We start from the raw sequence: 27,751 nt of genomic DNA, 5'->3' as shown, positions 1-27,751 counted from the left end.
AGGGCCCAATCGCCTATCACATTGCACTACGCGAATCGTACGCTAATTGCAGTGAGGCTCGTTCCTGTGCGCCCCCGGACACCCGGAAGCTCGCTTTCCATCTACATTCGTGCACTGAAATGCCAGCTAGCTAGCAGCAGCGTCAGTTCAAGAGGCACGGTTGCGCTAATTCAAACAGAGGGAAACGGGCGCAGAGAACGGGATTGCCAAGCAAAACCCTGCCGTCACACGCATTTCGGTGGTCCTGACGAGGACCGTTGGGTTGTGCGACGAGCGCCACTGTAGTCCGGCGGTTGGGAGCTCGCTTACGCCTTCTTCTCGGTCTTCTTTGGGAGAAGCACAGCTTGGATGTTGGGCAAGACGCCGCCCTGCGCGATCGTCACGCCGGAGAGCAGCTTGTTCAGCTCCTCGTCGTTGCGGATGGCGAGCTGCAGGTGGCGGGGGATGATCCTGGTCTTCTTGTTGTCACGAGCCGCGTTGCCAGCGAGCTCGAGCACTTCGGCAGCCAGTTACTCGAGGACGGCCGCGAGGTAGACGGGAGCGCCCGCTCCGACGCGCTCGGCGTAGTTTCCCTTGCGCAGGAGACGGTGGATACGGCCCACGGGGAACTGGAGACCCGCGCGGCTGGAACGCGTCTTGCTCTTGCCCTTCGCCTTGCCGCCTTTGCCACGTCCGGACATGCTGGTGCTGTTGACGCATAGACTGAGTACCGTTGTCAGATGGGAAGAGGACTTGGCAACCAGGGATGCCGCGTCCCAGAGCTTTCATGTACTCATCAACCCAGTATCATTCGATACATTGACCCCGGTACTCCCCCACAACCCGGGCTGGCTGGGTGGGGGGACTTGGTTCGGGCCAACGGTCCTTCCCGGACAAGGGGGCTGTTGTGGTGCAGCCCAACTGAGGGACTGCACTCAACACACAAACAGCCATGTCTGTCTTGCAGGGCACAAGCCTGACTGACCCTCGGACTGCCCTGATGCAAAAGAGGTCAAGGCATACAACCATGGAGACCACCAAAGCCGTCCGCGGAGCAGCGCGACCACTTGAGGGTGCACCACCACCGGTTCCAGCTCTGGGTTCCACTGAGCCAAACAAAACCCCGTAGATCGACTGGCGCACACGGCCGAGTCGTGCGACCTTTGGAGCATGCATCATAACTTAATGGATAGCTTTCCACCTGACTCGTCAAAAATCACGGCAGGACGAGCCCACACTTCGAGAAACTTCTCGCCCAAGCGGTGCCGCTCCCGGGCGAGGTGGAACCAGACCTCCTTCCGTGCTTTCGCAAGCACTTCGTGAAGGGCCGGTGCCCGACCCCCCGAAAATTGCATCGCAGCGTGCCAGCCAAACTTGGTATGAGCACTCGGCGAGGAGAAGCACGAACTGGTTGATCGTCTGATTGGGCAAAGGGTGCAAAAATCGGACTGTCTCATAAGGAACGCCTGGGAGCCTAAATAGACTAGCAACTCTTTGGAGAAGAACTGCTGGAAGCAAACACTGCGTAAAGATACCCAGGCGGCACACCAGCATTGGACCAAGCATGGCCCAATGCTGGCAAACATTGGTGCCAATGTTGGCCCAATCTTGGCAGTTTGGCAAAGTGCAACCCGATCCAAGGTCCAGCCAATGTTCAAGCCAACATTGGCCCTACATTTTGCCATTGTAGTATCCGATGTATTTCCAGCATAGAGCCAGTGCCCAGCCATTTTGTATCCAATGTTTTTCCAGCATAGCCTGTGCTCAGCCATTTTGTATCCAATGTTATTCCAGCATAGCCAGTGCTCAGCCATTTTGTATCCAACGTTTTACCAGCATAGCCAGTGCTCAGCCATTTTGTACCCAATGTTTTTCCAGCATAGCCGGTGTTCAGCCATTTTGTACCCAATGTTTTTCCAGCATAGCCGGTGCTCAGCCGTTTTGTATCCAATGTTTTTCCAGCATAGCCGGTGCTCAGCAGTTTTGTATCCAATGTTTTTCCAGCATAGCCGGTGCTCAGCCATCTTGTATCCAATGTTTTACCAGCGTAGCCAGTGTTTAGCCATTTTGTACCCAATGTTTTTCCAGCATAGCCAGTGCTCAGCCATTTTGTACCCAATGTTTTTCCAGCATAGCCGGTGCTCAGCCATTTTGTATCCAATGTTTTTCCAGCATAGCCGGTGCTCAGTCATTTTGTATCCAATGTTTTTCCAGCATAGCCAGTGCTCAGCCATTTTGTATGCAATGTTTTTCCAGCATAGCCAGTGCTCAGCCATTTTGTTACTTGTGTGCGGGCTTACCGCCTATACTATTAGCTAAAACGTGATGGAAATAAGTGCAGGAAGGAAGTCCTGCAGACGCAAGCAAATCATAAATGAAAATAACTTATTTATTTGTAATTTACATGGCTTCAGGCCTTGTGCAGAACTGCACGTTTGCAGGGGAGGCAGCTGGACGGCTGGGGTCGGACGGGCCAGGGCTCCGAGGGCAAGGGTGGGGTAGGGAGAGGGCAGCAGTGGTCAAGCAATGATCGCTGTCCTGAGGGCAGGGATCACTGTGCTCCTCTGCTGCAAACGTTTCGACGAAACGCCTCTTCCTGCCGCCACCCCTGTCCACAGACCCCGGCAACCACTTCTTTAAAAAGCTGTGAGCTTCCATGACGTCAACATGGCCCTTCTCACAGACAACATCTGCACACAAACATAAAGACCACAAATAGTACATACAACATACAGTGTGCTTGAGACGTTCAAAATCCTTCACCCTAAGTAACTTCATTGCAAATATCATGCACCATAAAGATCACCCAGAATAGAGCAGTGCAGACGTATTAACGAACGAAAACCTTCATTATGAACTCAAGAGACCTAGTGATAAGTTAAGTCTTTAGCGCACACTTCATGCGAGAGAATGAGCAACTGCAGCGAACCTTATTGAATAGAGGTTCACAGCATGTTCTGCGGCAAAATGCAGGAGCTATGCAAAGTAAAGCTGCAGACCATCAAATGCTGCTAGCACCTTCCTCGCCGTCAAAATTCTTGATCCATTTACAGGATATTCATCCCTGTTGCCTTCGTTGGCATTCCTGCTTTTTCACCCTAACATAGCATTGATGTCATCAGTGATCATTATACCATGTTTTTACCAACCGAGACATATTCATCAACCATCTCGCCCGCTGATGTATTACAACAGAGCATACTAGTTTAGCAATCGATCGGCATGCTTGTCAAGCAATTCACCTACGCTGCCATTGGTACTAGCACCAGAGCACATCTTGGTTACATCTGCGATGGCCGTGGTGGGTGCGCTATGTGGACTTCATAGTAAATAATGAAACCAGCTGACAGGGACGCCTAAGTTCGTTCAATGTAGAGGTTGGCCAGGATTTTGGCCAGGATATAATCTTTTGCTATGCAAGTCATTCAATGGAAAGTTCGGCTGTATGCACAAGACTTCAACAATGCAAGAAGATGGCCAAGGAAACCTTACCTGTGACTATACGGCAAAGCTTCAAATTGATGAACGCTCGTTTGCCTTTTCTGCCATGAAGGCTGTAAAGAACTTGCACCGGATGTGCCATTACAGCCTTCATGGCATTCGATGCCACCTCACGCAGAGACATCCCTCCTATCTGTAGGAGGTGCTTGCGCTGGAAGAAAAAAAAATGTCAGAAATGTGGAAATGAGCACTTATGCGGCCGTGTCTTCATGTTGAAAAAAGCCCAATACTGCTAGAATGTAATTTTTAGCCGAGTGCAAAGCCAGACATTTTTGCTACAAGAGGGTTTGAGGCAGTGCTCTTTAATTGTAAATGTGCTCCACAACACCTGTGTTACTAGAAGACAAACACGAAGTGTATCAGATCTGTCTGCTCAGTACATTTCATGTTTGCGTTTGATCATCCTTAGTACTGTAACCATGTTTAGTAACTACCTTGCCAAGCTTTCACCATCATTAAAATTACTGTAAGCGCACCAATTCTATTCACATGCAAATTTGCAGTGCATAATTAGGAGATGCAATATCAGTGTGCAGGAAAGAAATACACACACATTTGTGGCACAAAACAGCTACTGACATACCAACATGATATTTCCAGATTTTCATATTTTTGTTAAATGGACTGACAATCTATTTTTAGGGACTTACTTTCTTTAAACTGTAACGAAACACTCACTCTCAGCAATGTTACTGTGGATATCTTGTAAAGAATACTTTTTTTAGAGGCTGCTCAAATAAAAATAGAGTCCCTCCTCTAGCAACACAACACCGAGAAGTGAGAGCAATGCAGATAGCCCACTTTGCAAATTATGAAAGCAACTCATCATTCTACTTTCACAGGAGTGAGCGCAACTGTGATCAACCATCTACATTTTGACCTTGTCAACCACTTTGGAAAATAAAAAGCTGGTACAGTAAGTTAGCATTGCCAGACCTTACACCTGTGTCATGGCTGGCTGGCCCCAGTTGTCGTTATTTTGTTGATAGACTTGCCGAGCCAACTACCGCATTTACTCGCATAATGACTGCACTTTCTTATAAAAAAAAGTGCAGCAAATTCAGGGGTGCAATCATTACGCGGGTTAAATTTCTCGCGAAAATAATTTTGCTGCGGGATTACAACAGGTCAACAAGCAGGCGGCTGCCGCTGTAACAGTGTGGGACACCAAAACAAATATGGTGGCCGGCGGAGCAAGCCGAACGCACCGAATGAGATTTATGTTCTTCTTGCGAGTCTATTACGTGCATTGAAACAGTTTCTTCTCTATCAGTAATGAATAACATCGTTAATATCTGCAAGTTTGTGACAATAACATAGCCGTGTCCACTTTGAGGGCACAGAAACAGATGGGTGCGCGTAGCCGTCAGTGATATAGAAACACATGGCAGGCATGCTGCGGAAACTTCTACATTTGTCTTCACTATCCTAATACGGCATGTTTCCATTAAGGGTAGGCGAATATCTTACCTATAGTACAAGCGTCGGCGTGTGAATAGGGTACACTTCTAATGTATTAGTGTAAACATGGCCACTATAGTTGCCGCTCGAGACTAGTTGCGGTTGCCTGCCCACAAGTGTAAACGAGAAGAATCGAAAGGCGCCTTTTTTGTTGTTGGTAAACCATAATGAAGCCTACAAATAATAAAGCCAAGGCAAGTTTGGTTGTAGCTTTTCTTTTTCATGGAAGTGTGGAAAGTGATGAAAGGAATGATATGGGGCACCTGCTTAAGGATGTTTGGTGTGTGCAGACCGCTTGGTATGTCTTCAAGAGTCGTTTGCATAGCATTTGACAGCATTCGACAGATGGTAAGCACGATCATCATTAGCTAGACAAAACAATCTAATTTTGACGACAAAATTCAGATGTGCGATCATTACGCGAGCGCGATCATTATGCAAGTAAATACGGTAACTCATCGAAAATAAAGGCAGCGCCACTTTTATACTCACGACTAACAAAGGCTTGTCTGCACATTCTAAATGAAAGAAATAACAGAAAAAGTGGACTGCACTTCAGTACTAATAAACATATTATGAACCATGTATACTAATGGAAAGTCACGCGATAGTTCTCCGATTCATGGTAAATAAGGAACAGCGCACTGAAAACGAAGGCAGACATAAACACATCACAAACTGGAAAATTAATTGAACAAATAGGTTAATACACACTTGAATTGGACATGTGCCTGCAAGGCAGTGAACAATTCGTGACGTGCATTCGTGGTTAGCTTACATGATACCAAACAATAATGAATTAACAAAAATCAAAACCAGCGTGCTGCTCTGCTATCAACGATTTGCTTGGTCTAAAAAGAAACTTTTGTTTCTTTTCACCAAAGGAAAAGGAAGAAGGTAGCCATTATGCCACACTTCCACCAGCTTTTGCAAAGGTTGAAAAAGGTGGGATCTTGGCATGGCCTAGATGTGGTCTTTTTTAGCAAAAAAAGAAAGTGGGTAGTGTCTGCGCAGTGGTAAGAAAACATGTGGAAATAGGTGCAACTGCAAAAGACGTCTGCCCTGTTAGGCGAACTGATATGTTTATGCCTTGCACCATTGCAATCATGTACAGCATCCCCCTCAGGTGTGGCCAAGTGTATGTGGGACAATTAGTGCAGTGCGTAAACGTGCCCATGAGGGAGCACCAAAATGGACTGAAAGGCACTGTTTGCTCCTCGCACTTGGCAATGCATTGCCGTGACTATGGGTGCACTGCAGAATTCACCATGACCTAGATTATTTTTCGCCACCCAGACCAATTGACATGTCAGATTTGTGAGGCTTATAGAATACAGAAAGCAGGACCAGAATGCATTAGCCAGCCTTCAATAGCACTCCAACAAAAAGCAAGTTCCGCTGTAGACCACGCAAATTGTTGATAGCCAAGCAGCAAACTGGCTTTTTGATAATTAATTATTGTTTAGCGTCACCTAATCTAACCACAAATGCATGTCATGAATTGTTCAGTGCCTTGCAGGTGAATATGCAGTTCAAGTGTATATTAACTCGTTCATTCAATAAATATTCCAGTTGAAAGTGAAGTTGTGGTGTGTCTACGTTTCCTTTCGTCTTCCGTTTTCAGTGCGCTGTTCCTCATTTATCATAGATGAATACTAACACGACCCGAGTTTTCCATCCTCTTCAGGGCTGTTATGAATATGTTCTTGCTGCATGAGGAGTCAAAGGTCATTTTCCACGACTTTTTGCAAAGGATGAATATAAATACATGTTTAATGAGAAAAAGATGGCTCGTTTTACCCAGTAGGATAGTAAATATTTTCATAAGTGTGGTTTTCTCAATTCATGTTCTGAGCAGTTGTCTATCCTTTTAAGTAAAAGTGCGAGACTCTAAAACCCCAGAATTATACTGGCAAACCCCAGAGCGCGCTAAATAATTTATTACAATAGATTTTCTACAGCCAGGTTTGGCTCAGCTTTCTCCCCCATCACATCATGGCACAGATGGTAGCCACTTACGACATTGGAAGGTTTGACACTTGCTTTGACTTGCTTGTCGAAAGGATTAGACGTTTTGGCTTCTACACAGAAGCCAGAACATCTAACCCCTTCAACAACATTATTTTGGTCAACGTTACATTTATTGCAGGTCTAACATTATCAGCAAGAAGCATGGTGAAAAACAACAGGTGGCAACCAAGGTGAAAAAATATTTAGAACAATGTTGTGACCCCTTTGTGGGAGCCTCGTTCACTATGGTTGGCATTTGTTTTCCCCATGAATGTTCATATGCAATGGTTCGAGCTGTTTGCAAGTTGACTGACTTTCCCACCTAACCTTTGGCATTCAGGCATAGAAAATAAGCCCATAATAAATACTCATATATTATGTAGCATAAAAGCAGATAAAACAAGGTGCTGAAAAATGCAAGTAGCGGAATAAAAACTAACAGTGGCTGCAGTGTATGTGTGTTTACATCCCTAAAGTAATTGCTAGTGTTCTGGAAAATGCTTTGAATCACTGCATGAAACTACATAGTTGAGTTTGTTTCATGGACTTGTAGCAGAAGAAAAAAATGTGATGGTGCTGGTTAGTATGCAAGCAATGGGGCAATTCAACAGCCTGTACAGTAGACTCTGCAAATGCTGTTTTGATTACATATCCAATTGTAATGCAATTTTCAAACAATTTTTTTTTCAGAAAACGGCACATTAAAATGACTTCAATAGAGTTACCGCCCCTCTTTTTCTGTACCGTGTCCCACTTGTTTGTACTGATATTTATCATCACAATGGATCAACTAGTCCAACAAAAATAGCTTATTCGCAAGTGTTCTGCAGCATTGCGTCCTTTTACAGAAAGCTGGCACAGTTTGCCCTTTGTGTCAGCAATGCTTTTTATCATCTCAACAACCTATTCTTGAGTCATAAATGTATCTCTACAGAGAGAGCAAGCCACTAAGGTAGCTTAGTGGCTAAGGAGTTGCTGAACTTAAGCTCACACATTTGACCCTGGCAGCCACTGGCACACTGCTATACTAGTATACGCTTACATTTAGATGGATGCTAAAGAATGTAGGCGCAGTCCAGATATGCCATTAGAAGCTATACAGCAGGGAAAAAGAATGATTTCTATAAAATCTTCAGTGTGTGCGACGCTCAATAGGTAGTTAACATAGAACCCACAGCATGGTTCATGAAACAGCACAGAACATCTACATGTTACATAGCCTTACAATTAAAAATAAATGGGCAGTACAAACCAAGGTGGCAGCCACAGCCTCGTCGCCTACCGCTGCCTCGGCTGCCTCCAGTTCCTCCAAGCTGTTGGCCGGCAGCCGAGGGAGACTTGCAGGCACCGTACGCTGGGCAGGCTGAGGCATGGTACGGGTCCTGTCGAGAGACTCAATTTCATGGAGCCTCTCGGACATGTCCCGTACCTCGCGCCTCAGCTGCTGCAGCTCATGATGCAGCTCTCTGTTTTGCTGCCGCACCTCTAGCTGCACCCGCAGCACCCGCAGCATCACCGCTGAAACACAAGAAGATTTATTTCATAGCAGAAGGAATGCATTTGTCGCGCATTTGATTGGTTGTTCCAGAGCACTCTGGTAAATGTAAAAGTACCAGGATTCGTACAGGTCTCAGCGACAAAAGTTCCCGGGTAATCAAAGACTTTCAAGGCCAAGCCAAAGCCTTTTAAGGTTGCAGAACAGCATCACATGTGCCACTTTTTACTATAACACTTCCAAAACGCTTTAGGTAGCTTTATTGCACCATAAATACAAAAAGTTATATTCAAAATGTCCAGCCTTGATCACTCGCAAGTTCCTTACTTCTAGCTTCTAACGAGGAGTGATAAAAGCACCATAAACATGGGATGGGAGCCAACACCAAGTGCCGGTGTCTTGCTCTTGCCCAGTGTGGGGTTTTTCCAGTTCTATGCAAGTCATACGAAACGAAATGCCCGAGCACTCGCGGCGGTTTCAGCTTTTCATGCTATTGTTTTTAACGTGGGAAGTTTGCCGGGTCCACATTGATTCACCATAAAAAGAGTCGCATAATCGATTTTAGATTGTATCACTCATGAAATTCAAAGGCTTGTCAAGGGCCTTGAAAACACATTTCAATTTCAAAGATTTCAAGCACCTGTGCAAATGCTAAACTGTAGGTGCGAATCTGTTTAAAGATGTCATGAAAATAAGTAGGACCAGTAAGGATAAGGCTTTGTTCTTGCTTTTCATGAGAACAGTGAAGTAGTTACTATTTTCCACAAGTTACATTATCAAAGTTCTGTGTGCTTGATCTACATTCAAAAATTCCATTGTTATAAACTGAAGGTATGAAAGAAGAAAATTTAGATATGAAGTAGTAAAGCAACAGAGCAAAGTACTGAGACAGCTGGTGAACTAAAGCACAAGTAAACATACTGACAAGATGCATACACAAGACTAAGCGTGCAGGCGAAATGCGAAAACACCCGTGTGCTTAGATTTAGGTGCACGTTAAAGAACCACAGGTGGTCGAAATTTCCGGAGTCCTCCACTACGGCGTGCCTCATAATCAGAAAGTGGTTTTGGCACGTAAAACCCCAAATATTATTATTAAGACTAAGCGTGCAGCTGTATGCATCATAGTATGCAGAGTTAAACTGGCACGTGTTTAGATGTGCCAGGTTCTTGTTGCTTTTTTTTATGCTAAAATTTCTTGCCTGTTGCATAAAGTAACGACATCTCAAAGGCCCTGAACCACCTTTTATTGTATTAAAAAAATGCGTTTGAAGTTAAAACAAACTATTTCAGAAATACTTTCCCGTAAGAAGTACAATGCATTCAGCAGAAGCAATCAAAGATCGCCCTGATCCCCTCCCCGGGGCTCCTGGTCCTTCAATGCCTTTGCAATGCGAAAGCTATGGCAGAGCGGGGCATACCTACAACCCTCCACGTATTAAATGTCACCATGGTAGGCAGTTTAAATTTGAATTTGTGTGCTCGCGAAGATACCACTACTTCCGATTTTGGCACCTACAATGCACCAAAACTCTGAGGCTGTTCCTAAACTTACAGTGGAGTACAGTGTCGCATACCTTTGCTCTCCTAGTCTACCAGATAGCTACATGCAGCTGTGACACACAAAGCAACAAGCCACATTTTTTTTCACACTTATTATGGCAATGGTACAATTTCTGACAAGTGAACGAAACATTGTATTTATGTTCACTCATAAAGAGCTCCGGCCATGATCGTGGCACACCTCAAAGATATGCAACTTTGGAAGCAGACGACCTGTTCCAGTAGGATATTTGCGTTTAGGCAGGAATTTGTGAAATGTGCGGGCATTTGCGCCTTGTATATCTCGCTGCCTAGGCACTAAGGAGAAGTTTCTTTGCTTGTGTTGTATGCATCTGTCGCTGGGCGTGCCTGCATTGTCGAGTAGGGTCAAGTTTACGCCCGGATGCTGGCGCAGTGAAACAGGTGACGCAGTGGGTACCGATGCCCAATTTGAAGATCACTGTGACGGACAAACTCTCTTGTACTTGCAGTGCTCATGCTGAGTCAGTCGTGCTAGATGATATCTCCCTCGCGCCAGCCTTCAATATAACATCACCGATTTTCCCAGGGGAGAAGTAGGGACCATGTAGTAGAGGCCGGGCCGCATATAATGCGGCCCGGCCTCATAAGATTTAGAAGGCACAGTGCCTAATCCTCACAGCATGACATCAAAGCGTCGCCTGTGGTGTTTCAGGCAATAGCGTTCATCCGCAGTTGCAAAGGTGCCATGTGCTTATTTCACTCAAAGAGGATCAGTCAAAAATGCTGCTGAAATGTTACGGAGAGCAGCATATGAAAAGCCTGCAAGAGCAAAGATAGTGCTCCAGGAGAGCATGCCTAGCCTCTACTGCTCCCCAAGAAAAATCAGTGGTTTTTTGTTTTTGTTTTTTAGCATAGAGCACCGCAAGGCGCCAAAAAGGTATAATCCAGCATGACTGACTTGGCGCCAACGCTGCATCCGCGAGAAAAGTCTCTCTGATGTACCTGTAGACACAGTGATCACCAAATAGGGCGCCCGTTCCCACTGCATACCTGCTTTACAATGCTGGCAGCCAGTGTCTGAGCTTAACCTCAACCCCACTCCACAATGCCGGCACACCTAGGGACAAATGCATACAAGGCGAGCATAGAAACTTCTCTGTAGTACCTAAGCAAAGTCACATATTCAAGGAGCAAAAGTCCCGAGATTTTCTCTCTTGCTCCTGCTCTTACTCGCAACTGCACACAAACGTCAGGTGCCTCAGGAAATGCCACACCCTGCTGTGGTTACCAGCGATTGTAAAGACACTGCCCGGAAACCACTCGGAGCACCTCAGCGAGCCACAATGAGCTCAGTGAGCAGGCTTATCGCAGTGACTGCGGTATCAATGTTCCATAGCAGATACAGCTACATGCAACTGTATTGCTTTTGCTCTGGCGCACGACAGGACTGGAGTGTGCGCTTATGCTCAATTCTGGCCGTGCTAAGTGGTCTGGATCGGCTTTGAATTGCACCAACTTGTCCTACGGATATAGTAGCCACATCCAAATGCTGCATTTAGAGGCACTGTCAACAGTTTACCAAGTCTATCAATTCATCTATACAGGAGCAGCCAGGAGTGAGAGTGAGCTAGCAAGTGAACATGTGGTCTCACCTTAAGTCGAGTGTGGTTCAAGGCTAGTCAAATGTTCTCGAAATGAATCGAAATTAGCGAGACCTGACGGATACAATACCAATAAGCAGTGTGGCTAGACAATACTTGGGCTTCTTCTAGAAGTAATTACATTTTATAAAAATTCTAAATGCAGATTTTCCTTAACCACACCACAGGCTTAGTGAAAAAAAGTCTTCTGCAGATAGCACACGTTACTGTACCTCAGCCAAATTTTGCACTTGTGTGCAGCACGTACAGCTCAGAAGTGGAGTGCGGAGTCATCTTTTTCTCAAACCTTCTTTTCAATAGAGGCCTTCTCCTCAACCTCCTGGGGCGGCTGGCAACTGCCCCTTGACGTGAGTGTGCACATTCCCAGACAGCGCTGCCATTGGCCCATAGCCAACACCAATTAAAAAAATTGTGCACTTCTTCCTGGCTGTTACTGGGTATATTTATAGACAGAGTTTACTAAACAGGCTCAAATAAGTGAAAATCTGCACTTCCAAGAGAAGCCAACTATCGTCGGCTGATGCTCAGCTGCACCCACCCACATAGAAATGAAATTTTGGCCACACTGCTTATCAGTGTTGTAGCAGTAGGGCCTAGCTAATTTCTATCAGTTTTGAACACTAAACTAGCCTCGAACCACACATACACAGGCCACACTTCACATGGAATGGCAGTTAGCATCTACAGTGGACACACACCACTGCACACCTAGGCTGGGCTAACATTGCTTTCAGCCAGTCCTGGCTAGACACCTTGACAGATATCGCTTCGTAATGAACTTTTGCTAAAGCTTTGAAATGCACAGTTTGGATTTGTGTACTATCACTGCAGTGCAAGAGTGAATGTGCAATCCAATCCTGCCATGCATATAGCAAGTGAACTACACTTGCATGTGGTTGTGTCTGTTGCCTAGTGTACAAACTGAGAAAACTCTCCCTGCTAGCTACATGTAGCACCATGCAACTTTTTCTGTTCCCCATATGCAAACTGGTGCCCAGGGGTTTCGGGGACGGGACTACAATTCAAAAGGAAAGGACACTGCTGCTGGAGGGCTTAACTGAAGGACTTCCAAGAGGGCTTTCAGCAATAGGAAGAGAGGTGGAACCAAGCTATTGTGTCTAATGGGGAGTACTTTGAAGGTTAGCGAAATTATTTCTTTAAAACATACGTCATCATTTTTGCTTAAGCATCGAAGGGTTGGAAAACATCTGCCTGTAGAAACTTTGCACCATACCTATGGCACTTATTTAAGATAGCCATTGAACACATTGTGCTCTTCTTAAGATATGATGCAGGAGAGACATTTCTAATAACATCGCCATTTCAATGCCTAAAGCTTTCTGCTGCAGAAAGATACAGATAACATTTGCTCAATAATATCTGAATTGACCCCCTCCTTCACCCCTCCTTCACCCCTCCCTCTCCCCTGATGGATCCACTTTCTGGGGGCAGCAACTTTTTATGGTTATTTTAATAAATGTTTTAACAACAACATTTGTGTCATACCTTTAGGTGCGAACAATGCATTGTCGGATAACAGCAACCTCGAAATTAATCAACTTTTATAGGCCATGTAAAGATGTAAGGAGACTCACACATCATCTCCTCAGGGCCTCCATTCCCAACTGGCTCCAGGGATGTGTCTGCGATGCTCTCATGAGCTGGTACAGCTAGGGCTGAGGAGCAAAAATCCACAATTAGTGCCAGAATAACAGAGCAACAAACTGCCATTTTTTATAGACCATTAAATAAACAAGAAGACCCCAGCCCATGATTCGCTGCAAGAAACCTTGTGGGCACACATTTCCTTCATTTCTATATTGCCTAAATATTGTACAATTACAGACATTCTGCTTAGTTCTGGCATAATGTGTGCATAGCGTAGCAGCCCTTGCATCCCTAGTGTAGTAATGATTGTAACCAGCTTGAAATTACCAATAGAAGTGCTATTTCCATCCTTGTCTTGCATAAGCATCGCAGTGACCGAGTGCAGACAGGAAACACCATGTACACATAGAAAAGAGGGCACACGCAGTGGTGTATTCGTGAAGTTCTTGATTTTATGTGTCCAAATTTTCTACGAAATGGAACATTGAGAACGCCAACTGCTCTTGAAATAGCATTGCACACAATATGGTGCGATATCAAAATAAAGTTGCTTGATAACTTCCGAGTTTCGTATAGCGATCTGGTGGAGTTACAAAAACGGGACTCAAGGTAGGCCATCATCAGCACAATGTACAATAAAGCCGAAAAGGCATACAAAGAAGTTTGTTTTTGGGGACGCTGTTTTTTAAATGCACTATCAAAATCACTTTTCAAACTTGCCTATGACAAAGTATGAGGGCTTAGCATACAATGGGCCATTTTATAGATTGTAGGAACTTCTTAAAATCTCTCTAAACTTCTTGCGAACATTTAAAGGTTGCCTTCCGGGAAGAGCTCTAGGCATTTGTAAGCACATAGCCCGTTTGATAGCTACATTTAAAGGGGCCCTGGAGAACATTTTTCGAGATCTGAGAAACAAATTCTGCCGATGAGTGCAGCATCTTTCAAGGAATACAGCTCAAGAATTTTTTTTAAAAGGCCTCGTATAAGCAAAGGAATTAGGAGCATGATATATACGTTCCTTATTACCCCTCAATTCAATGGTTCTTTCCAGCAGGGGCAGTGCCAGTAATAATGACAGGTCTATCCCACCTCACCTTTACTTTTCCAAAGCAAACTTATGGATGGGCCTCAGAAAAAACATTCGAGTGATAAAAGAGTGGCGATACATTAACAATTGTCGGTTTTGACTTCCTAATAATCTGTAATGAATCTGGCAGGGTGTGAACACAAGTAATTCATCAAAAAGAATTTCCCAATGACCATTCTCTATGGGCTGGTACCATATAATGTCAACTGGAAGCTGGCCACCACTTAAAAAAATGGAGAAGCCTTCTGGAAAGTTAACGGTACGGACTGCTTGTTAGCTCCATCTGCTACATGCAGAATGTTTGCTTGGTAAGATCAACAGATAGTTCAGTGCTGCTTTAGAGCATTAAAATAGCAAGAGAGTTTCAGTGTCATCTGCTTTTATATTTGTCGCTCAGATAAGCCAAAACAAAGCCCGACTTGTGCATATTGGTCTGCACAGCAACACAGTGACAAGCTTTGCAGCCACAGGCAAAATGAAGGTGCTACTACAGCAGACATCCATTAAGTCAACTCCAGTGTATTAGATCCCAACCAAAGGTTGTGGCTGAAGCCCATACATTTCCATGGGACGAAATTTTTTTTTATTCAGATCCTAAAATTCAACTTTTTCGGAGAATTCATACTTGGCTGGTCATCGCACATGTGTTAGACCCTAATGGTGACTGCATTGGTTTTAAGAACTCTAATAGAAAGACCAGAGTTGTTCAATGAAAGACATTGCATAGTTATTGTATAAAAAGCTTACAGGGAGGTGCAGGCAGCTCCAGTCGAGGCGATTCAGCTGCATCCTCGTCGTCATCCCCATGGCAAGCATCATTGCCTGAAGATTTATGCATGTACAATTATTTTTGAGGCGCTATACAGGGTGTTTCACATAACTTCAGCCAAACTTTGAAAATATGCGGAACGAATCAAGGTAATGTTGCTTGCCATCGCTAGGAGCTGCTCAGATTATTTTTACATTCTGCTTAAACACATAATTAGTCTTAATTAACTTTCCAGTATTATGACTAAATGAAAAGTGTCAAGGAGGAAATTGTAGAGCAACGTGAGAAACTCCCGATACAGCTTTCTGTTGCTCAATACACGCTACATAAAAGTGTTTTCCCGAGAGTGAAACAAGCCCGCTAATACACGCAAAATTGCCACACGACTGGCTGCTCAAGGCACTTTGCGTGTATTCGCAGGCTTCTTTCATACTTGGAAAAACAATTTTATGTAGCATGTATTGAGCAACAGGAAGCCGTATCGGGAATTTTTCATTTTCTACAATGTTGTCATTGGCACTTTTCATCTATTTTGAGAAGATGATTAGTGAAGTTAGAATTTTAAAAAATATCTCAGTATCACCAAGCGACAGCAAAAAACTGCTTGGTTTGGTCCAGCTACATGGCATTTGCATATCTTTAGTTTGACTCAAGTTACGTGGAACACTCTGTATACTAAATTAACACTTCAGAACTTTTCAAGGCAAAGGTAGTCGTGAAAGAAAAAGTGGGCTGCTGAAATAGGATGAAGCTCAAAAAAAGGGGGGGGGAGAGAAAATCCCCCATACAGCTTCCTTGAAGAAAAAAAAAGTACTGCAGTAAAAGAAAGATCATTTTGGTTCATGTACTCAACAATATACCACCATTTTTTGGGACAGTTATAGAGCTACCCAGGAGGCAAGCACATGGCAACACAAGGTTAAATTAATCTGGAAGTTGCTGTTCTGTATCCTGCTAACGTTTATTGCATGCACTTCGACTTGCCAGTTCTGCCTGATGCCTACATCTGCTAGCTTCCTGGTCAGCCGTCAGCAAAGCGACTGCTCTGTAAATGTAGCCCTGATCTAAATTTGCCTTCCCTTCTCCCATAAGCACAAACATTAAGAAAACAAAAAAAAAACAGAAGCACTTACCCGACTGCTCTGTTGTGTCAACACCAGACAGAGCTTCTGCTCTTTTCACTCGTGTTGTAGCCTTGTCATAAGTGCCTTTGAACAAAGAACAAATATTTCAATACAGATTATAACAGACACTAGAACAAGCAAGCTGCTAAGCTGTGCAGGCAACATTCTGCAACAGACAAATGTCACGAACAAGAAATTTGTGACCACTGAAAATACCCACAGCAAACTGCAGACATTGTGCACAAGGTTGCACAGCTATGATGACGTCAAAGTATCAGTGGTACAAATTAACATAACACAGGAACTGAAGAATGACACTAAAGGATTAGTTTGCCATTTTTTTTTATTCTTTGCAAGTTTTCAGTTCCACAGTGCCCACAGCCAATGTTATGACACATCAGACTGTCATGCCCCTGAGAATACCTTAATAAAGAAAGAGCCAGTTATTACAAGTCCCTTTCACAATGCAAAAATGCCGATTGCATTTGCTATAACTTAGAATGGAAACATCCAAATGGCAAAGAGGTGCAAGCCTCTAGGTGCACTGTTTATAAATTTAGATGTTAAACAAGCTATTGAAATTTCTAAGCTAGTTTTACACCTGAAAGCTATTGGTCAAAAATGACAAGAGTGAATGGACTGCACAAAAATGCGCTGTTAATATTCAAGCCATTGCTCATTATAAGGCTACAGGCACTGCAAGCTAGACAGGAGAAAATTGTTCATAAGAAGACACCACAAACGCTTGTTTAATTTTCTGGACATGCAACAACGGCGCTTGCTAACAATAATTACAACTTTATTTTATTTATTATATATTTATTATTTACACGACTTCATCATACATAAACCTTAAAACAAATTTTAAGGGGGGCACGACAGAACTGTGTTCGTCCCAACCACCGTGGTCTTAAAGGGACACTAAAGAGAAAAATTATTTCTTCTGCATCAGTAAATTACTCATCAGCATACACAAAGAAAAGTAAGTGCATGTTCTTCAGAGTCCAGTTGAACTAAACTAGTATTCATAACGCCCAACATCCAAGTAGCAAAGCTAAGTAATGACATAATGTTTTATTTGTTCTAATTGTCAAGATGTCAATTAGGTAAATGCCATCAAAACAGGCTGTTTCCAGCAAGGAACGCATTATGTGCTTATTCTTTCTAGCAATGAGTGCCCCCCCTCCCCCATAATATATGAAAAAGATAATGTTCATGTATTTGCACGGCCATGAAACTGTCTTGAGTAAGCAAGCTGTCAATTTCCTCCCTTCTGTTGCTTCCAAGCTCAGATATTTATTTATAACACAAATATTCTTTCCACAATGCACCAACAGCTCCCGAATATTATTAAATACCAATACAAAAGAAATCCACAACTCTGAGTGGTGAGCCTGCGACGAACAGTTTACTGTTCTGCTGAGACTGTTGGATGGCACTGCAACCTTCTGAACCTGGGTGCGCAGACACATGGTATGAACTGGGGAGGAAGAGTTAACTTGTGACACAGGTGTGGATGGTAATGTAAATGATAAAAAAAGCACTGTGTGATATATTTTGCAACGACCAGCAAGAGACTGTAGAGTACAAACAGTATTGTTCGATGTCATTTTAATAGTATGCGATGAACTTTCCTGAAATGAATCCCGTATTGATGCAGAACATTCAAGCTTTGATATAATTAATTAGTTATATAAGAGATGCTTCACTGAAGAACGATATGGAAAAACTGCGACGAACATATCCAAGCAAATGGTTTGTCATTTACAATGTATGCTATGTGCACATCCCAAGTTAGGTTAGCGGTGATATGTGCGCCAAGATGTTTATACGAAGATGTATGTTCCTGTAATGTTATTTAGAAGATAAACAGGCATTGTGTTAGTAGATCTCGACACGCACAAATTTGACTTAGTAATGTCTAATTCCAGTGTGTCAAAAATTGAGAACTGTGTCACCTATTACAAGATCATTTCAGTCTTATATTTAATCTCGCGTGTCCAAAGCAATACCAAAAAATACTAAAGCAAGCAAAAGGCAGATTATGTTATGAATGTAGTCACTTACTGCACCTCGCCATCACAACGACGGGATAAGTCCCCCAATCTTGCTGTGGCGCAACTTGGTTCTTCACCATGCTCTTTACTTCTGACCCCTTGACACATTGGGGCCAGAAGCAAAGGTCTTCATTTTGTGCTAGCCATGATGTTGGCACAACTGCCAAGCAGCCATTCTCTTCAGGGAATTTCACCACCCTGTATGGTTTTGGCATCCTGCATAGACAAAGCAGTTGAGGAGGTGGCCAGAAGGTTGTACCGATTTCATTCACTCATAAAGCACTGCGCGAGTCAAAATTCAGGCCAAGAATGCTGCTGCAACAACACTCAGGCTAGAACTTTTCAGTAAGAATGCAATATCTAATGAGATGAGGAACTGAGGGGACCAATCTTTTGTTACAACTATATGAAACCAGCAGACAATAAAGCAAAGAAATGGAAAGGAAGAAAGCATAAAAGTAATTGTGAATTTTAATTTAAATGGAGAAATTATAAGGCAAAGGGAAATGAGCGTGGACAAGAAGGCAACTGGACAATGTTGGAAACAAACCCACCAGCTCCCACATACACTGCTGTAACATTTGTGCTGTGGCAATTATCCTCCCATCCACTTATTTTGGCACTTGCTCTTGTGTACAAAATCTGGCAATGGAGTTTTAGCCAGCACCGTTTCAGGTCATGGCAGCAGACGAAGCATATGCTGTTTTAACCACAGGAACCATTCAGTAAAAGAAACTTAGGAGCAGGCACCTGGTAATGCAGATGTGGTTTCGGCTGCCTTCAGCAGCAAGTTGCCTTTTCATCAACATTAATTTCTCATAATACTTATTCATCTAAATTAAAACAAGAGCCATTTGTCTGTTGGATTCATTATGTTCTGCGAGGAAACAGACCATGTAGGTATCAGTCATGGGAGCAATATTTGTAAAGGAGGTGCTTCGTAATCCCTCGCTGGTGAAATAGTGAATAGGCATATCCATATATCAACCCACGAGTCCCTAGAGAAATCCCCTGTACTGCAGACTCCTTACCCCGAGCGAGTCCTCAAAGCAGACATAACACACTCCCAACTTCATATACATTGAAGTTGATAATAAGTACCATCACAGCAGCAGAAAATTACTGGGCAACTATAGAATGCAAACCAGGCTTGCCTTAGGCTAGAAGATGGTGCAACACCTTATTCTGAACACAATAGGCAATTTGAATCGGAAGGCAGCTACACTAAAATGTTGTTCTCAAAACAAAATAAACTTGTTAACTGACCCATCTTTGCATTTCTTTTATGAAAAAAAGACAGAATGCACCATTGTCTGCCTAAGCAGATCCCTCTATTGAAGTGAGACTTTTTCAAGATCTGAAATGCTTTGTTATGCATGTTAACAAGCCATAGTATGACAGATAATCCTTGTCACTCTGACAGACAAGTGCAGCCAAGCTAGGTCTGGAACAGAATCCAATTTCTGAATTAGACTTTGGGAAAAAGTAAATTAAATTCAGAAGTCAGGCTCTAATTGCAGAACAATGGCCAGCACCTCATTTGAACACCCCACACACTTGATGCAGAAATCTATTGTGCTAATGACCTTTTGGTGGCGAGTTTTTGTTGTGCAGGAAAGCGAAGTAGCCAGTTTTGCAAAGTTTTCATGGTGTATTATCCACATTCCGCGAACTGGTCTTTCAAATGGATTTCCACTGTATGTTCCTTACTTGTAATGAAATGTAACAGTGAATGCAATGAAAAGACATGTCTGGTTTGTAAAGGACGAAAATCGCCTGTGTGGAAGCGCGACTGTCCCGAAGAAGAAATTGGTGTGCAAGTTGGGTACAGAGCCACTTCTACTGATGCAAGCCACTTTATAAACTTGCTGCGAAGCGGGTTGACACTACTGGAAATTATCTCGCAATTTCTGCCTAAGGATGCTGGCAAGACATCAGCACCTTGTCTAGCGTGCCAATGTTCGCATACATTTGCCACCAGTATAAGGAGCCATTCTACACCTAGTCTCCGTGTCGAGTACGGGGCACGCTGCAATTTTGATTTTTTTTCTTCTATGCAGTGAATCTGTTTTTTAGACGTTTTGCTAAAGGGTCCATTGGATTCCACAAGCCGTCCGCTATTTTCAAGCGCCGTTTGATTAACATAATCGATCCACGGCGTAAGGCTGGAGGTTTCTGAGCACGCATGCGAAATCGGCCGTTTTATTAGGCACGTATCCTTTTGCACGACGTACATTCTCGTCTCCCATGAAGAATACAGCTAGCGGAAGCTGGTGAACATGTTTGCTCTAAGTTGTGAACAACACGTGGCTGAAACGAAATGATACACTCCGACCTCATTTTGTGGCACTAAACCATACCACTCGTACGGGACGAACAAGGATCACTAAAGAAGACTTTTAGATAATTTTTCAGCTGCATTACTGTTCGCATAGAATTCACGTGGCTTTTTTTTTTCTTAGCACCACCGCAGGAGCAGCGTCGGAATTCCTCGTGATACGACTCAATTTCCTGGCCGGCACGGTTGCGTGTGGACTCTGCTGCCCTAAAAGATGCCAGAGATGACATGTGGCCGGGTGACATTCGCAGATCCCTGACAGACCTCATGCAAGATCTGCTGTAGCTATTTTGCGCAAGTTGTGCATGAATTATACGCTTAGTGTCTTTCTGCGCTTCAAAAGAGCGCTCTACTCAATGCCATTCCGGAGTATAGCACATGTGCGCATGATCATAGCTCATCTCGATATCACATAGTACGCGACCGATCACCTGGCCACACGTGCGCTCGCTGCATTGGGCACGTGCCGTTAACTACGCACATACTCGCACACGACGTTGACCCGTAGATGAGAATGCATATAAGGTACAATCCCGACAAGAAAAACCTCGTACGAAAAAAAAAAGAAAAAGAAATGCGTACTCACGTGCACGTTGGGAACAAGGAAGACTGTCGATGGCGATGGCGCGACGATGTATCCCGCAGCTCTGGACGATAGACGATAGGAGAGAGAAAACCGAGGAACCGACGTTCTTTTATAGCCCCGAAATTTCTTGGCTTCACTATGCGCCACCTCTCGAATTGCCAGTGCAAAAGTACATTATTACTTCATGAATTACGGCTCGTCATACGCAATGAAAACAAGCGCACCGGGAAGTGTGTTCGAGTCGCGCGGGTCGCACCAGAATCAGAGAACGACAAAAACAAAAAGAAGTGTAATAATCATTGTTTTAATCCGATCCACAATCCAGCTTTCCGTGGCGGCTTCGCTACGGTTCGTATGTGATGTAGGTGAATCGAACGCACCTAAGGTACGTTCGATTCACCTGCACCAGTTCGCAAAGTGCTGCACCTCACCATTCGTTACAAAAGGTGCAGGAAAAGCGCAGAGCTGATTCACGATTATATTGCGCCCTCTCTACGCTCTCTTGTCGGCGCCGGCTTCGTGCAGACCACAGCCTATTCTTACACCGTGGTGCGGACGTACAGGTGGTGGTATACAAACTTTATTTAGCAGACGTACAGGTGCGAAGCAGCGGCGCAGCAGACGACATAGCCCATATGCGCAAGCGCCGTTAAAAGCCCGCATACGTGCATCTGCCGTGTCTACACAAGCGCGGGTGTATGAGCGCCTCAGAAGCTGATCATACCAGAAGTTCAGGATCTTTCAAACTTACGCACTCTGTACACATTAGTCGGACAGAACGCCTGCACCGCATCTGCACCGCGTCTGCACCTTGTCATTCGTTGCGAGTGTCGCGCTGTGCCTGCACCGCAGAAATGGAGCTCCGAACTTCTCGCGAATCGATGTGAACTGGTTTTTAGTGGTGCGGGCGAATCAAACGAACCTTTAACACGAACAGACGAAGGTCCGTTCGATTCTATTTGGCTCATGTGCTAGCTGCTCGGCTGTTCCTTGCTGTGACTGACTGACTGCCCCACTGCGCTGCTGCCGTGCACGCCTTCGCCTCGCTGTCGTTTTGCGTTTTTTGGCACAGGTTGCAGCGTTGCGGCTTGGGCTTCTGACTCGTCTCTTTCGCACACCATGTCTTCCAAGTGGAGAAAATGTAGAGTCGTAAGAAAGGAATACGACAATATACTGAATGAACTAGGACTCGCGCGGCTTGTTGCTGGGCCTTCATCGGTTTCCCTGTCCAACGACAGAGCTGCAAGCACCACCTTTACGGACAGTGCTCGCGTAGCGCCACTTTCGCCTCCGAAGCTGGAAAGCAGCAGGCAATCGGGAAATTCAATTTCGACGGACGACGGGGGTGAGCCTCCACTCAAACTGTTGAAAGAGCAGTCGGGAAGCGAAGCCTTAGTCAACAGCGTCTGCGGACAAGGTGCACATTTTGTTGAAGAATTCCAATCAGAAATTGTGGATATGTCTTCACGTGAGCACAGCGACTCTGATAGTAGCTCAAGTGACAATCAAATCTCAAGCAAATCTTGGGATGAGTCTGATGACTTTGTTGCTTCAGACAGCTGCACGGGGCCAGATGAGGGAACAGCGCTCACTTGTAGCGCAGCGCTGTCTCGTGTATCTCCTGAACAAATGACAGCAAGTGAAGAGTTTGCTGTCATTGCTTCCAAACATAATATGACTCATGCATGCAATAACGATGTCCTCGATTTCTGCCGTCGAAGAGGCTTCTCTGACCTTCCAAAGGATGCTAGGACAGTTTTGAGAACTGAGCGCAAAGCTCAGGTGGAGCAAAATGGGTCTTTTGTGCACTTTGGCCTTGCAGCCGGAATTCGTCAAGTGTTGCCGCCGGGGCAAGTAGTTCCAAGTGAACTGAAGCTACAGGGCAACATCGATGGAGTCCCTCTTTACAGAAGTAGCCAGCTTGCCTTTTGGCCCATTTTGTGCCGCATTACAAACGTGGAGGCATCACCACCATTTGTTGTAAGTGTGTATTGTGGTGCAGGGAAGCCACCATCTCTGCAGGATTATCTAGAGCCATTTGTGCGAGAGGTCTCGGAGCTTGCGTCTGAAGGGTTAAGCATAGGAGATGCCCGAGTACATGTGAGCATTGAAGCCATGGTGTGCGATGCTCCAGCAAGGAGCTACGTGAAATGTATTGTTGGCCACACTGGCTATTATGCGTGTGAGCGATGCAACCAAAAAGGGCGGCACATTGAAAACAGGGTCACATTTCCCAAACTGCACGCACCAACACGAACGAATGCATCATTTCGATCTCAAGAGAACAAGCGCCACCATTCTGGTTTTTCACCATTCATATCGCTTGATGTTGACATGATTGCATTTTTCCCATCTGAATACATGCACCTCGTTTGCCTGGGAGTCATGCGACGACTCTTAAAGAATTGGGTATGCCAAGGCCACAGTAATAGATTGAGCAGACTGCATCGTTGCCAACTAAATGAAAGCCTGCGAGAGGCATCCAAAGCATTTCCAACATATTTCCAGCGAAAGCCAAGGGGTACAGAAGAACTTGATCGTTGGAAGGCAACAGAGTTTCGAACATTCCTCCTTTATGTGGGGCCTGTTGTCCTAAAGCCTCTTCTGCCTCCATCACACTAAAAACATTTTCTAATGTTTCATGTAGCTATCAGAATTTTAGCATCACCTCAGTACTACTGTGAATACAATGATTTTGCCAAAGATGTGCTGAGGTACTTTGTTCAAGAGTTTAGTGAGCTATACGGAAGAAACCAGCTTGTGTACAATGTGCACTCACTAATTCATCTTGCTGACCAGTGCCGGGACCATGGCCCATTGGATCAGTTTAGTGCATTCCCTTTTGAAAGCTACCTTGGACGAATGAAGAAGTTGCTGCGATCCTCCAACAAGCCACTTTCACAGCTAAGTAGGAGAATCTCTGAACTGAGGCACTCGACCAAGAACCAAGTCGAGCAGAAACTGCAACATGTGAAGCCTGGAGACTGCTTCCTGATTGACAGTGCTCCTGTGGTTGTTCTGGAAATAATGGGAGACTACTTCAAGGGAGGGATTTTACCAAATGCCAGGGACTTTTTCAAACTTCCACTCAAGTCATCTCAGTTGAATATTTGGCGCTGCAACACCTTAAGTAATAGAACTAAGGTCTGGCCTCTTGATGACCTCCGGAATACTGCTCAGTGCCTGAGGCTTAACTACAAGCAAGGACATGTTGTTGTTCCTCTTTTGCACTTTCACTGAAGCTGTCAGTGGTTGGTGGACTTATATTAACCCAAACTGCCATAGTCAGTCACCTGACTGCCATATTGCTATGTCTCCAATGGCCACAATGTCTGTTCTATATGAGGCCGACAGTTGGGCTAGTTGGAATTCAAAGACAAAGACATTTTCAAAGAAAAGTTATCCTTTTGTCTCTGCACCTCTTTTCATTTTTCTTATGTGCTGGAACATGTCCTTGTTTGTTCTATTGTCATTGTCGCGAATCACCTATTCAAGCCATGTTCAAGCTTTCTGCATCAAGCATCATGTCATTAATACAGTCATTAGCACTATTGTCCAGAGTGCTTGAATGGCACCCTTTGACCTGCCCAGGTGACATTTGGTGGAAACACTGGATTCGAGGTAGCATACAGCTGTGTATGGATTGCTGCACTTATGTTACTTCCCTAATCTTTCTCCTCACAGGCCTTCGTGTCTTCCGCAGCTGCAATTTCCTGAAGGCACTGCATTGCCACTGAGCAAAAGTAGAGATAACACACGGCAAAACTCATCAGCACACGCCAGGATGTGTTATCTTGACTTTTATTCCATGGCACCTTCAGACACTACAGTTACCAAAGCCACAGTGGCCAGTAAAGTGAAAAAGATAAAGCCAGCAGTGATCAGTGTAGCAGTGCAAGACCCGGTCCAATGACAGAGCTGCAAGCTCCGCATTTGAGGACTGCACTTGCATAGCACCACTTTTGCCTCAGAAGCCGGGAAGCAGCATACGATCAGAAAGTCCATCATATCAGTGCAGCAGCGCGTTCTCAGATGTAAGGTATCTAGAGCCAGGTGTTATCGATAAATGTTGCCCAAGCAGGCTTAAGCGTGGCGTTCAAGCACTTAAGCATGCTGATAACTGTAAAACCCGGACAAATTGCATTTCAAGCCTTCAAGGTTCAGCCCCAGCTTTCATTTTTGCTGCTGATGTGTTTTCACCACATCAGGCTCATACTGCCATGTCTCTTGAGAAGTCACCGCTCTCACTTGGGCACATCACCACCTCCATGACTTGGATTTTGATTGACACAGCAGAGCATCTGAGCCATCCAGTTCTGCAACACAGAATCCAGCTGAGCCTGCACCTAACTTGCTGAAACTGTACTTGTGCTTAGATACCTCCAGTTTCTACGTGTTAAGTGCACTTCACCTGTGACAAGCTGCAGCATGGAACACTAAACGGCCCTTTTCAGGGCCACCCAAGCTATATGACTGGTGGGGATGTGGCAGCTCCTACTCTGCTCTCCCTGACCCTCTAGAAAATTAGCATGTAGTTATGTGTGTCTGTGTGCGAATAGAATATCATTTGGAATCTTGGGAAGTGCTTCTGGTAAAAATATATATACAGAACAGTCTTTCTTTTCTAGAATAAACAGAAGGAAAGAGCGAGAGAATCAACAAACCATTTCTTTAGTAATCACAGAAAATACTGCTATGGAATGAAAGAAAATAAAAAAAACAAACATAACTAGGCATCGTGAAGTGAACACGAAACCAAAGGTTTCCAGATTTGTGTGATCATGGCAGTAACAGAGCAAAATGACAATGCAATGCCATTTGAGACTTCATCTGCGCAAGTGTTGAGCATCTCTTAAATGCTGTTGCAGTCAGGTTAAGCTTTCTAGTGCTAGGCACCCTGTTCTTGCAATCTGATACTCTCAAAACTCTGGGATGAACTTCTGCAACCAGCATGTTTTAAATACAGCTGCCTTCTTTTAGAAAACAAACCACCATAAAATTCAGGAAGGTGCAAGCAAAGTAAGTGACAGAACAGAAGCTGGACTTACAAATGTTAGTTTATCTTCACAATGCCCAGCATATAATTTTTGATATGCCGAGTTTGATACCTCAAAATGCCAATTTAAGTGTGGGAAAGTTTATGTGAAATTCACTCTAGTGTCTTTGACACACCGAACCTAAGGTTTCATTGTGGGTAGCTCAGGTAACCAATAATAATTAGTAAGTTGTAAATAGGGTGTGTCTGCACTCACCTACACAAGATTCAAACATTATTCTAAATGTCTGCATTCTTTCTCAGTGAGTATAACTGATGGAATGCTTGCACATCTAGAGCGGTGTTTCTTAAGTATGTTTCCAAAAGCTCAATTTCAAGAGTTGTGCATGCTTTTCCTATTTGATACACACAATTAAAACTGGAGGTAGAGCCATATTCACAACAAATAAAGAATACAGGTAAGTGGTCACCTGTGTGCCCATGGGCAGCATAGAGTAACGTTCACGCATTCTATCATTGATGTGCTTACCAATCTGGAGGATGCGAACCATGCCACATGTCAAAAGGTCCTGCAAATTATTTTTGTGGCATGTGAATTCTGTGGCATATTTTGACATGCAGACACCCTTGAATTGGTTACCACATGGCTACAGAAGCCATCAAGCATGCTGTGTGCAGAAAACAGCAGATTCACATTATGCCCCTTCTCTACTTATGCGAAAATGCACAAACATGAGATAATTTGCTGTTTAGTCTCCGCTCTATCATGATCACCTTGTTACGTATATATTGCTGCCTATCTCACTTCTTTTACATTCACTGTGACACCACAGCAGTTGCACTACTGATGCTCATCAGCTTCCAGGCAACAAATTTCTTACTGACCGCTTAATTCATTTGAGTGAATGCAGCACTCTTTCCAAGCGTTAATAACAACATGCCAACACTATAAAAATGAACTGCAACAAGGCACAGCTACTGAGTTTACTAAAGCCTGCCTAGATTGCAACATGTGCAGTCCCCATCAGGCTTAGCCCAAGCAATCGAGCAGGTTATTGATTTTCAGCACCTCATCTATCTAATCCTCACACCTTAACTGCAGCAATTCTAGCTGCTTCCACACATGCAAAAAGATGGCACCAACACAGTATATACATCTGCATCTATGCATGCAGCATGCACATCATCACTGGAGCAGCCTTTTGGTGTGCTGCTAGCATAATGGAAGCAAGACTTTATTCCACACTCAATTTTACGTTATCTTCAGCTGTGCCGTGGAAGCTGAGACACTGCACCATTACTGTATCTGTGATTCCTTGTGACGTGTTCTTATATTTGTCATGCACGTGTTGTTTTCAACATGACGCCAATTACGAATAAAGCTTATAAGTTTAACCACTGCCTCCCACCACATCAAAGGTACACTAAAAAGCAAAAATAAATCATCTTACACTCGTAAAGTATTCTTTCATACTTCTTTCATTCACTTGGCAGGAACAGATTGACTTTCACTTCAGAATATAATGCCAAATGTTTTTTTCTTCTTTCTTTT

General features: G+C 44.1%; 1 protein-coding gene and 1 pseudogene across 1 annotated transcript; one reads left to right on the top strand and one right to left on the bottom strand.

Moving 5' to 3' along the window:
- Window positions 1-2,379: 2,379 nt before the first annotated feature.
- LOC142588568 (uncharacterized) lies at window positions 2,380-21,430 on the bottom strand. Its single transcript, XM_075700407.1, has 8 exons — window positions 21,204-21,430; window positions 18,290-18,495; window positions 16,232-16,306; window positions 15,077-15,151; window positions 13,227-13,307; window positions 8,204-8,469; window positions 3,472-3,631; window positions 2,380-2,669 (listed from the first exon to the last, which is right to left on the bottom strand). Exons 2-8 carry the CDS (start codon window positions 18,492-18,494, stop codon window positions 2,380-2,382), a joined length of 1,152 nt encoding a protein of 383 aa, XP_075556522.1. The 5' UTR covers window position 18,495; window positions 21,204-21,430.
- A 900-nt stretch (window positions 21,431-22,330) lies between these two features.
- Window positions 22,331-24,781, top strand: LOC142588963 (uncharacterized; annotated as a pseudogene).
- Window positions 24,782-27,751: the final 2,970 nt, after the last annotated feature.

This window comes from Dermacentor variabilis, chromosome 7 (assembly GCF_050947875.1).
Source record: "Dermacentor variabilis isolate Ectoservices chromosome 7, ASM5094787v1, whole genome shotgun sequence".
Lineage (NCBI taxonomy): Eukaryota > Metazoa > Arthropoda > Arachnida > Ixodida > Ixodidae > Dermacentor > Dermacentor variabilis.
The sequence above is the reverse complement of the archived record's forward strand: the minus strand, read 5'-3'. Positions and strand labels throughout refer to the sequence as shown.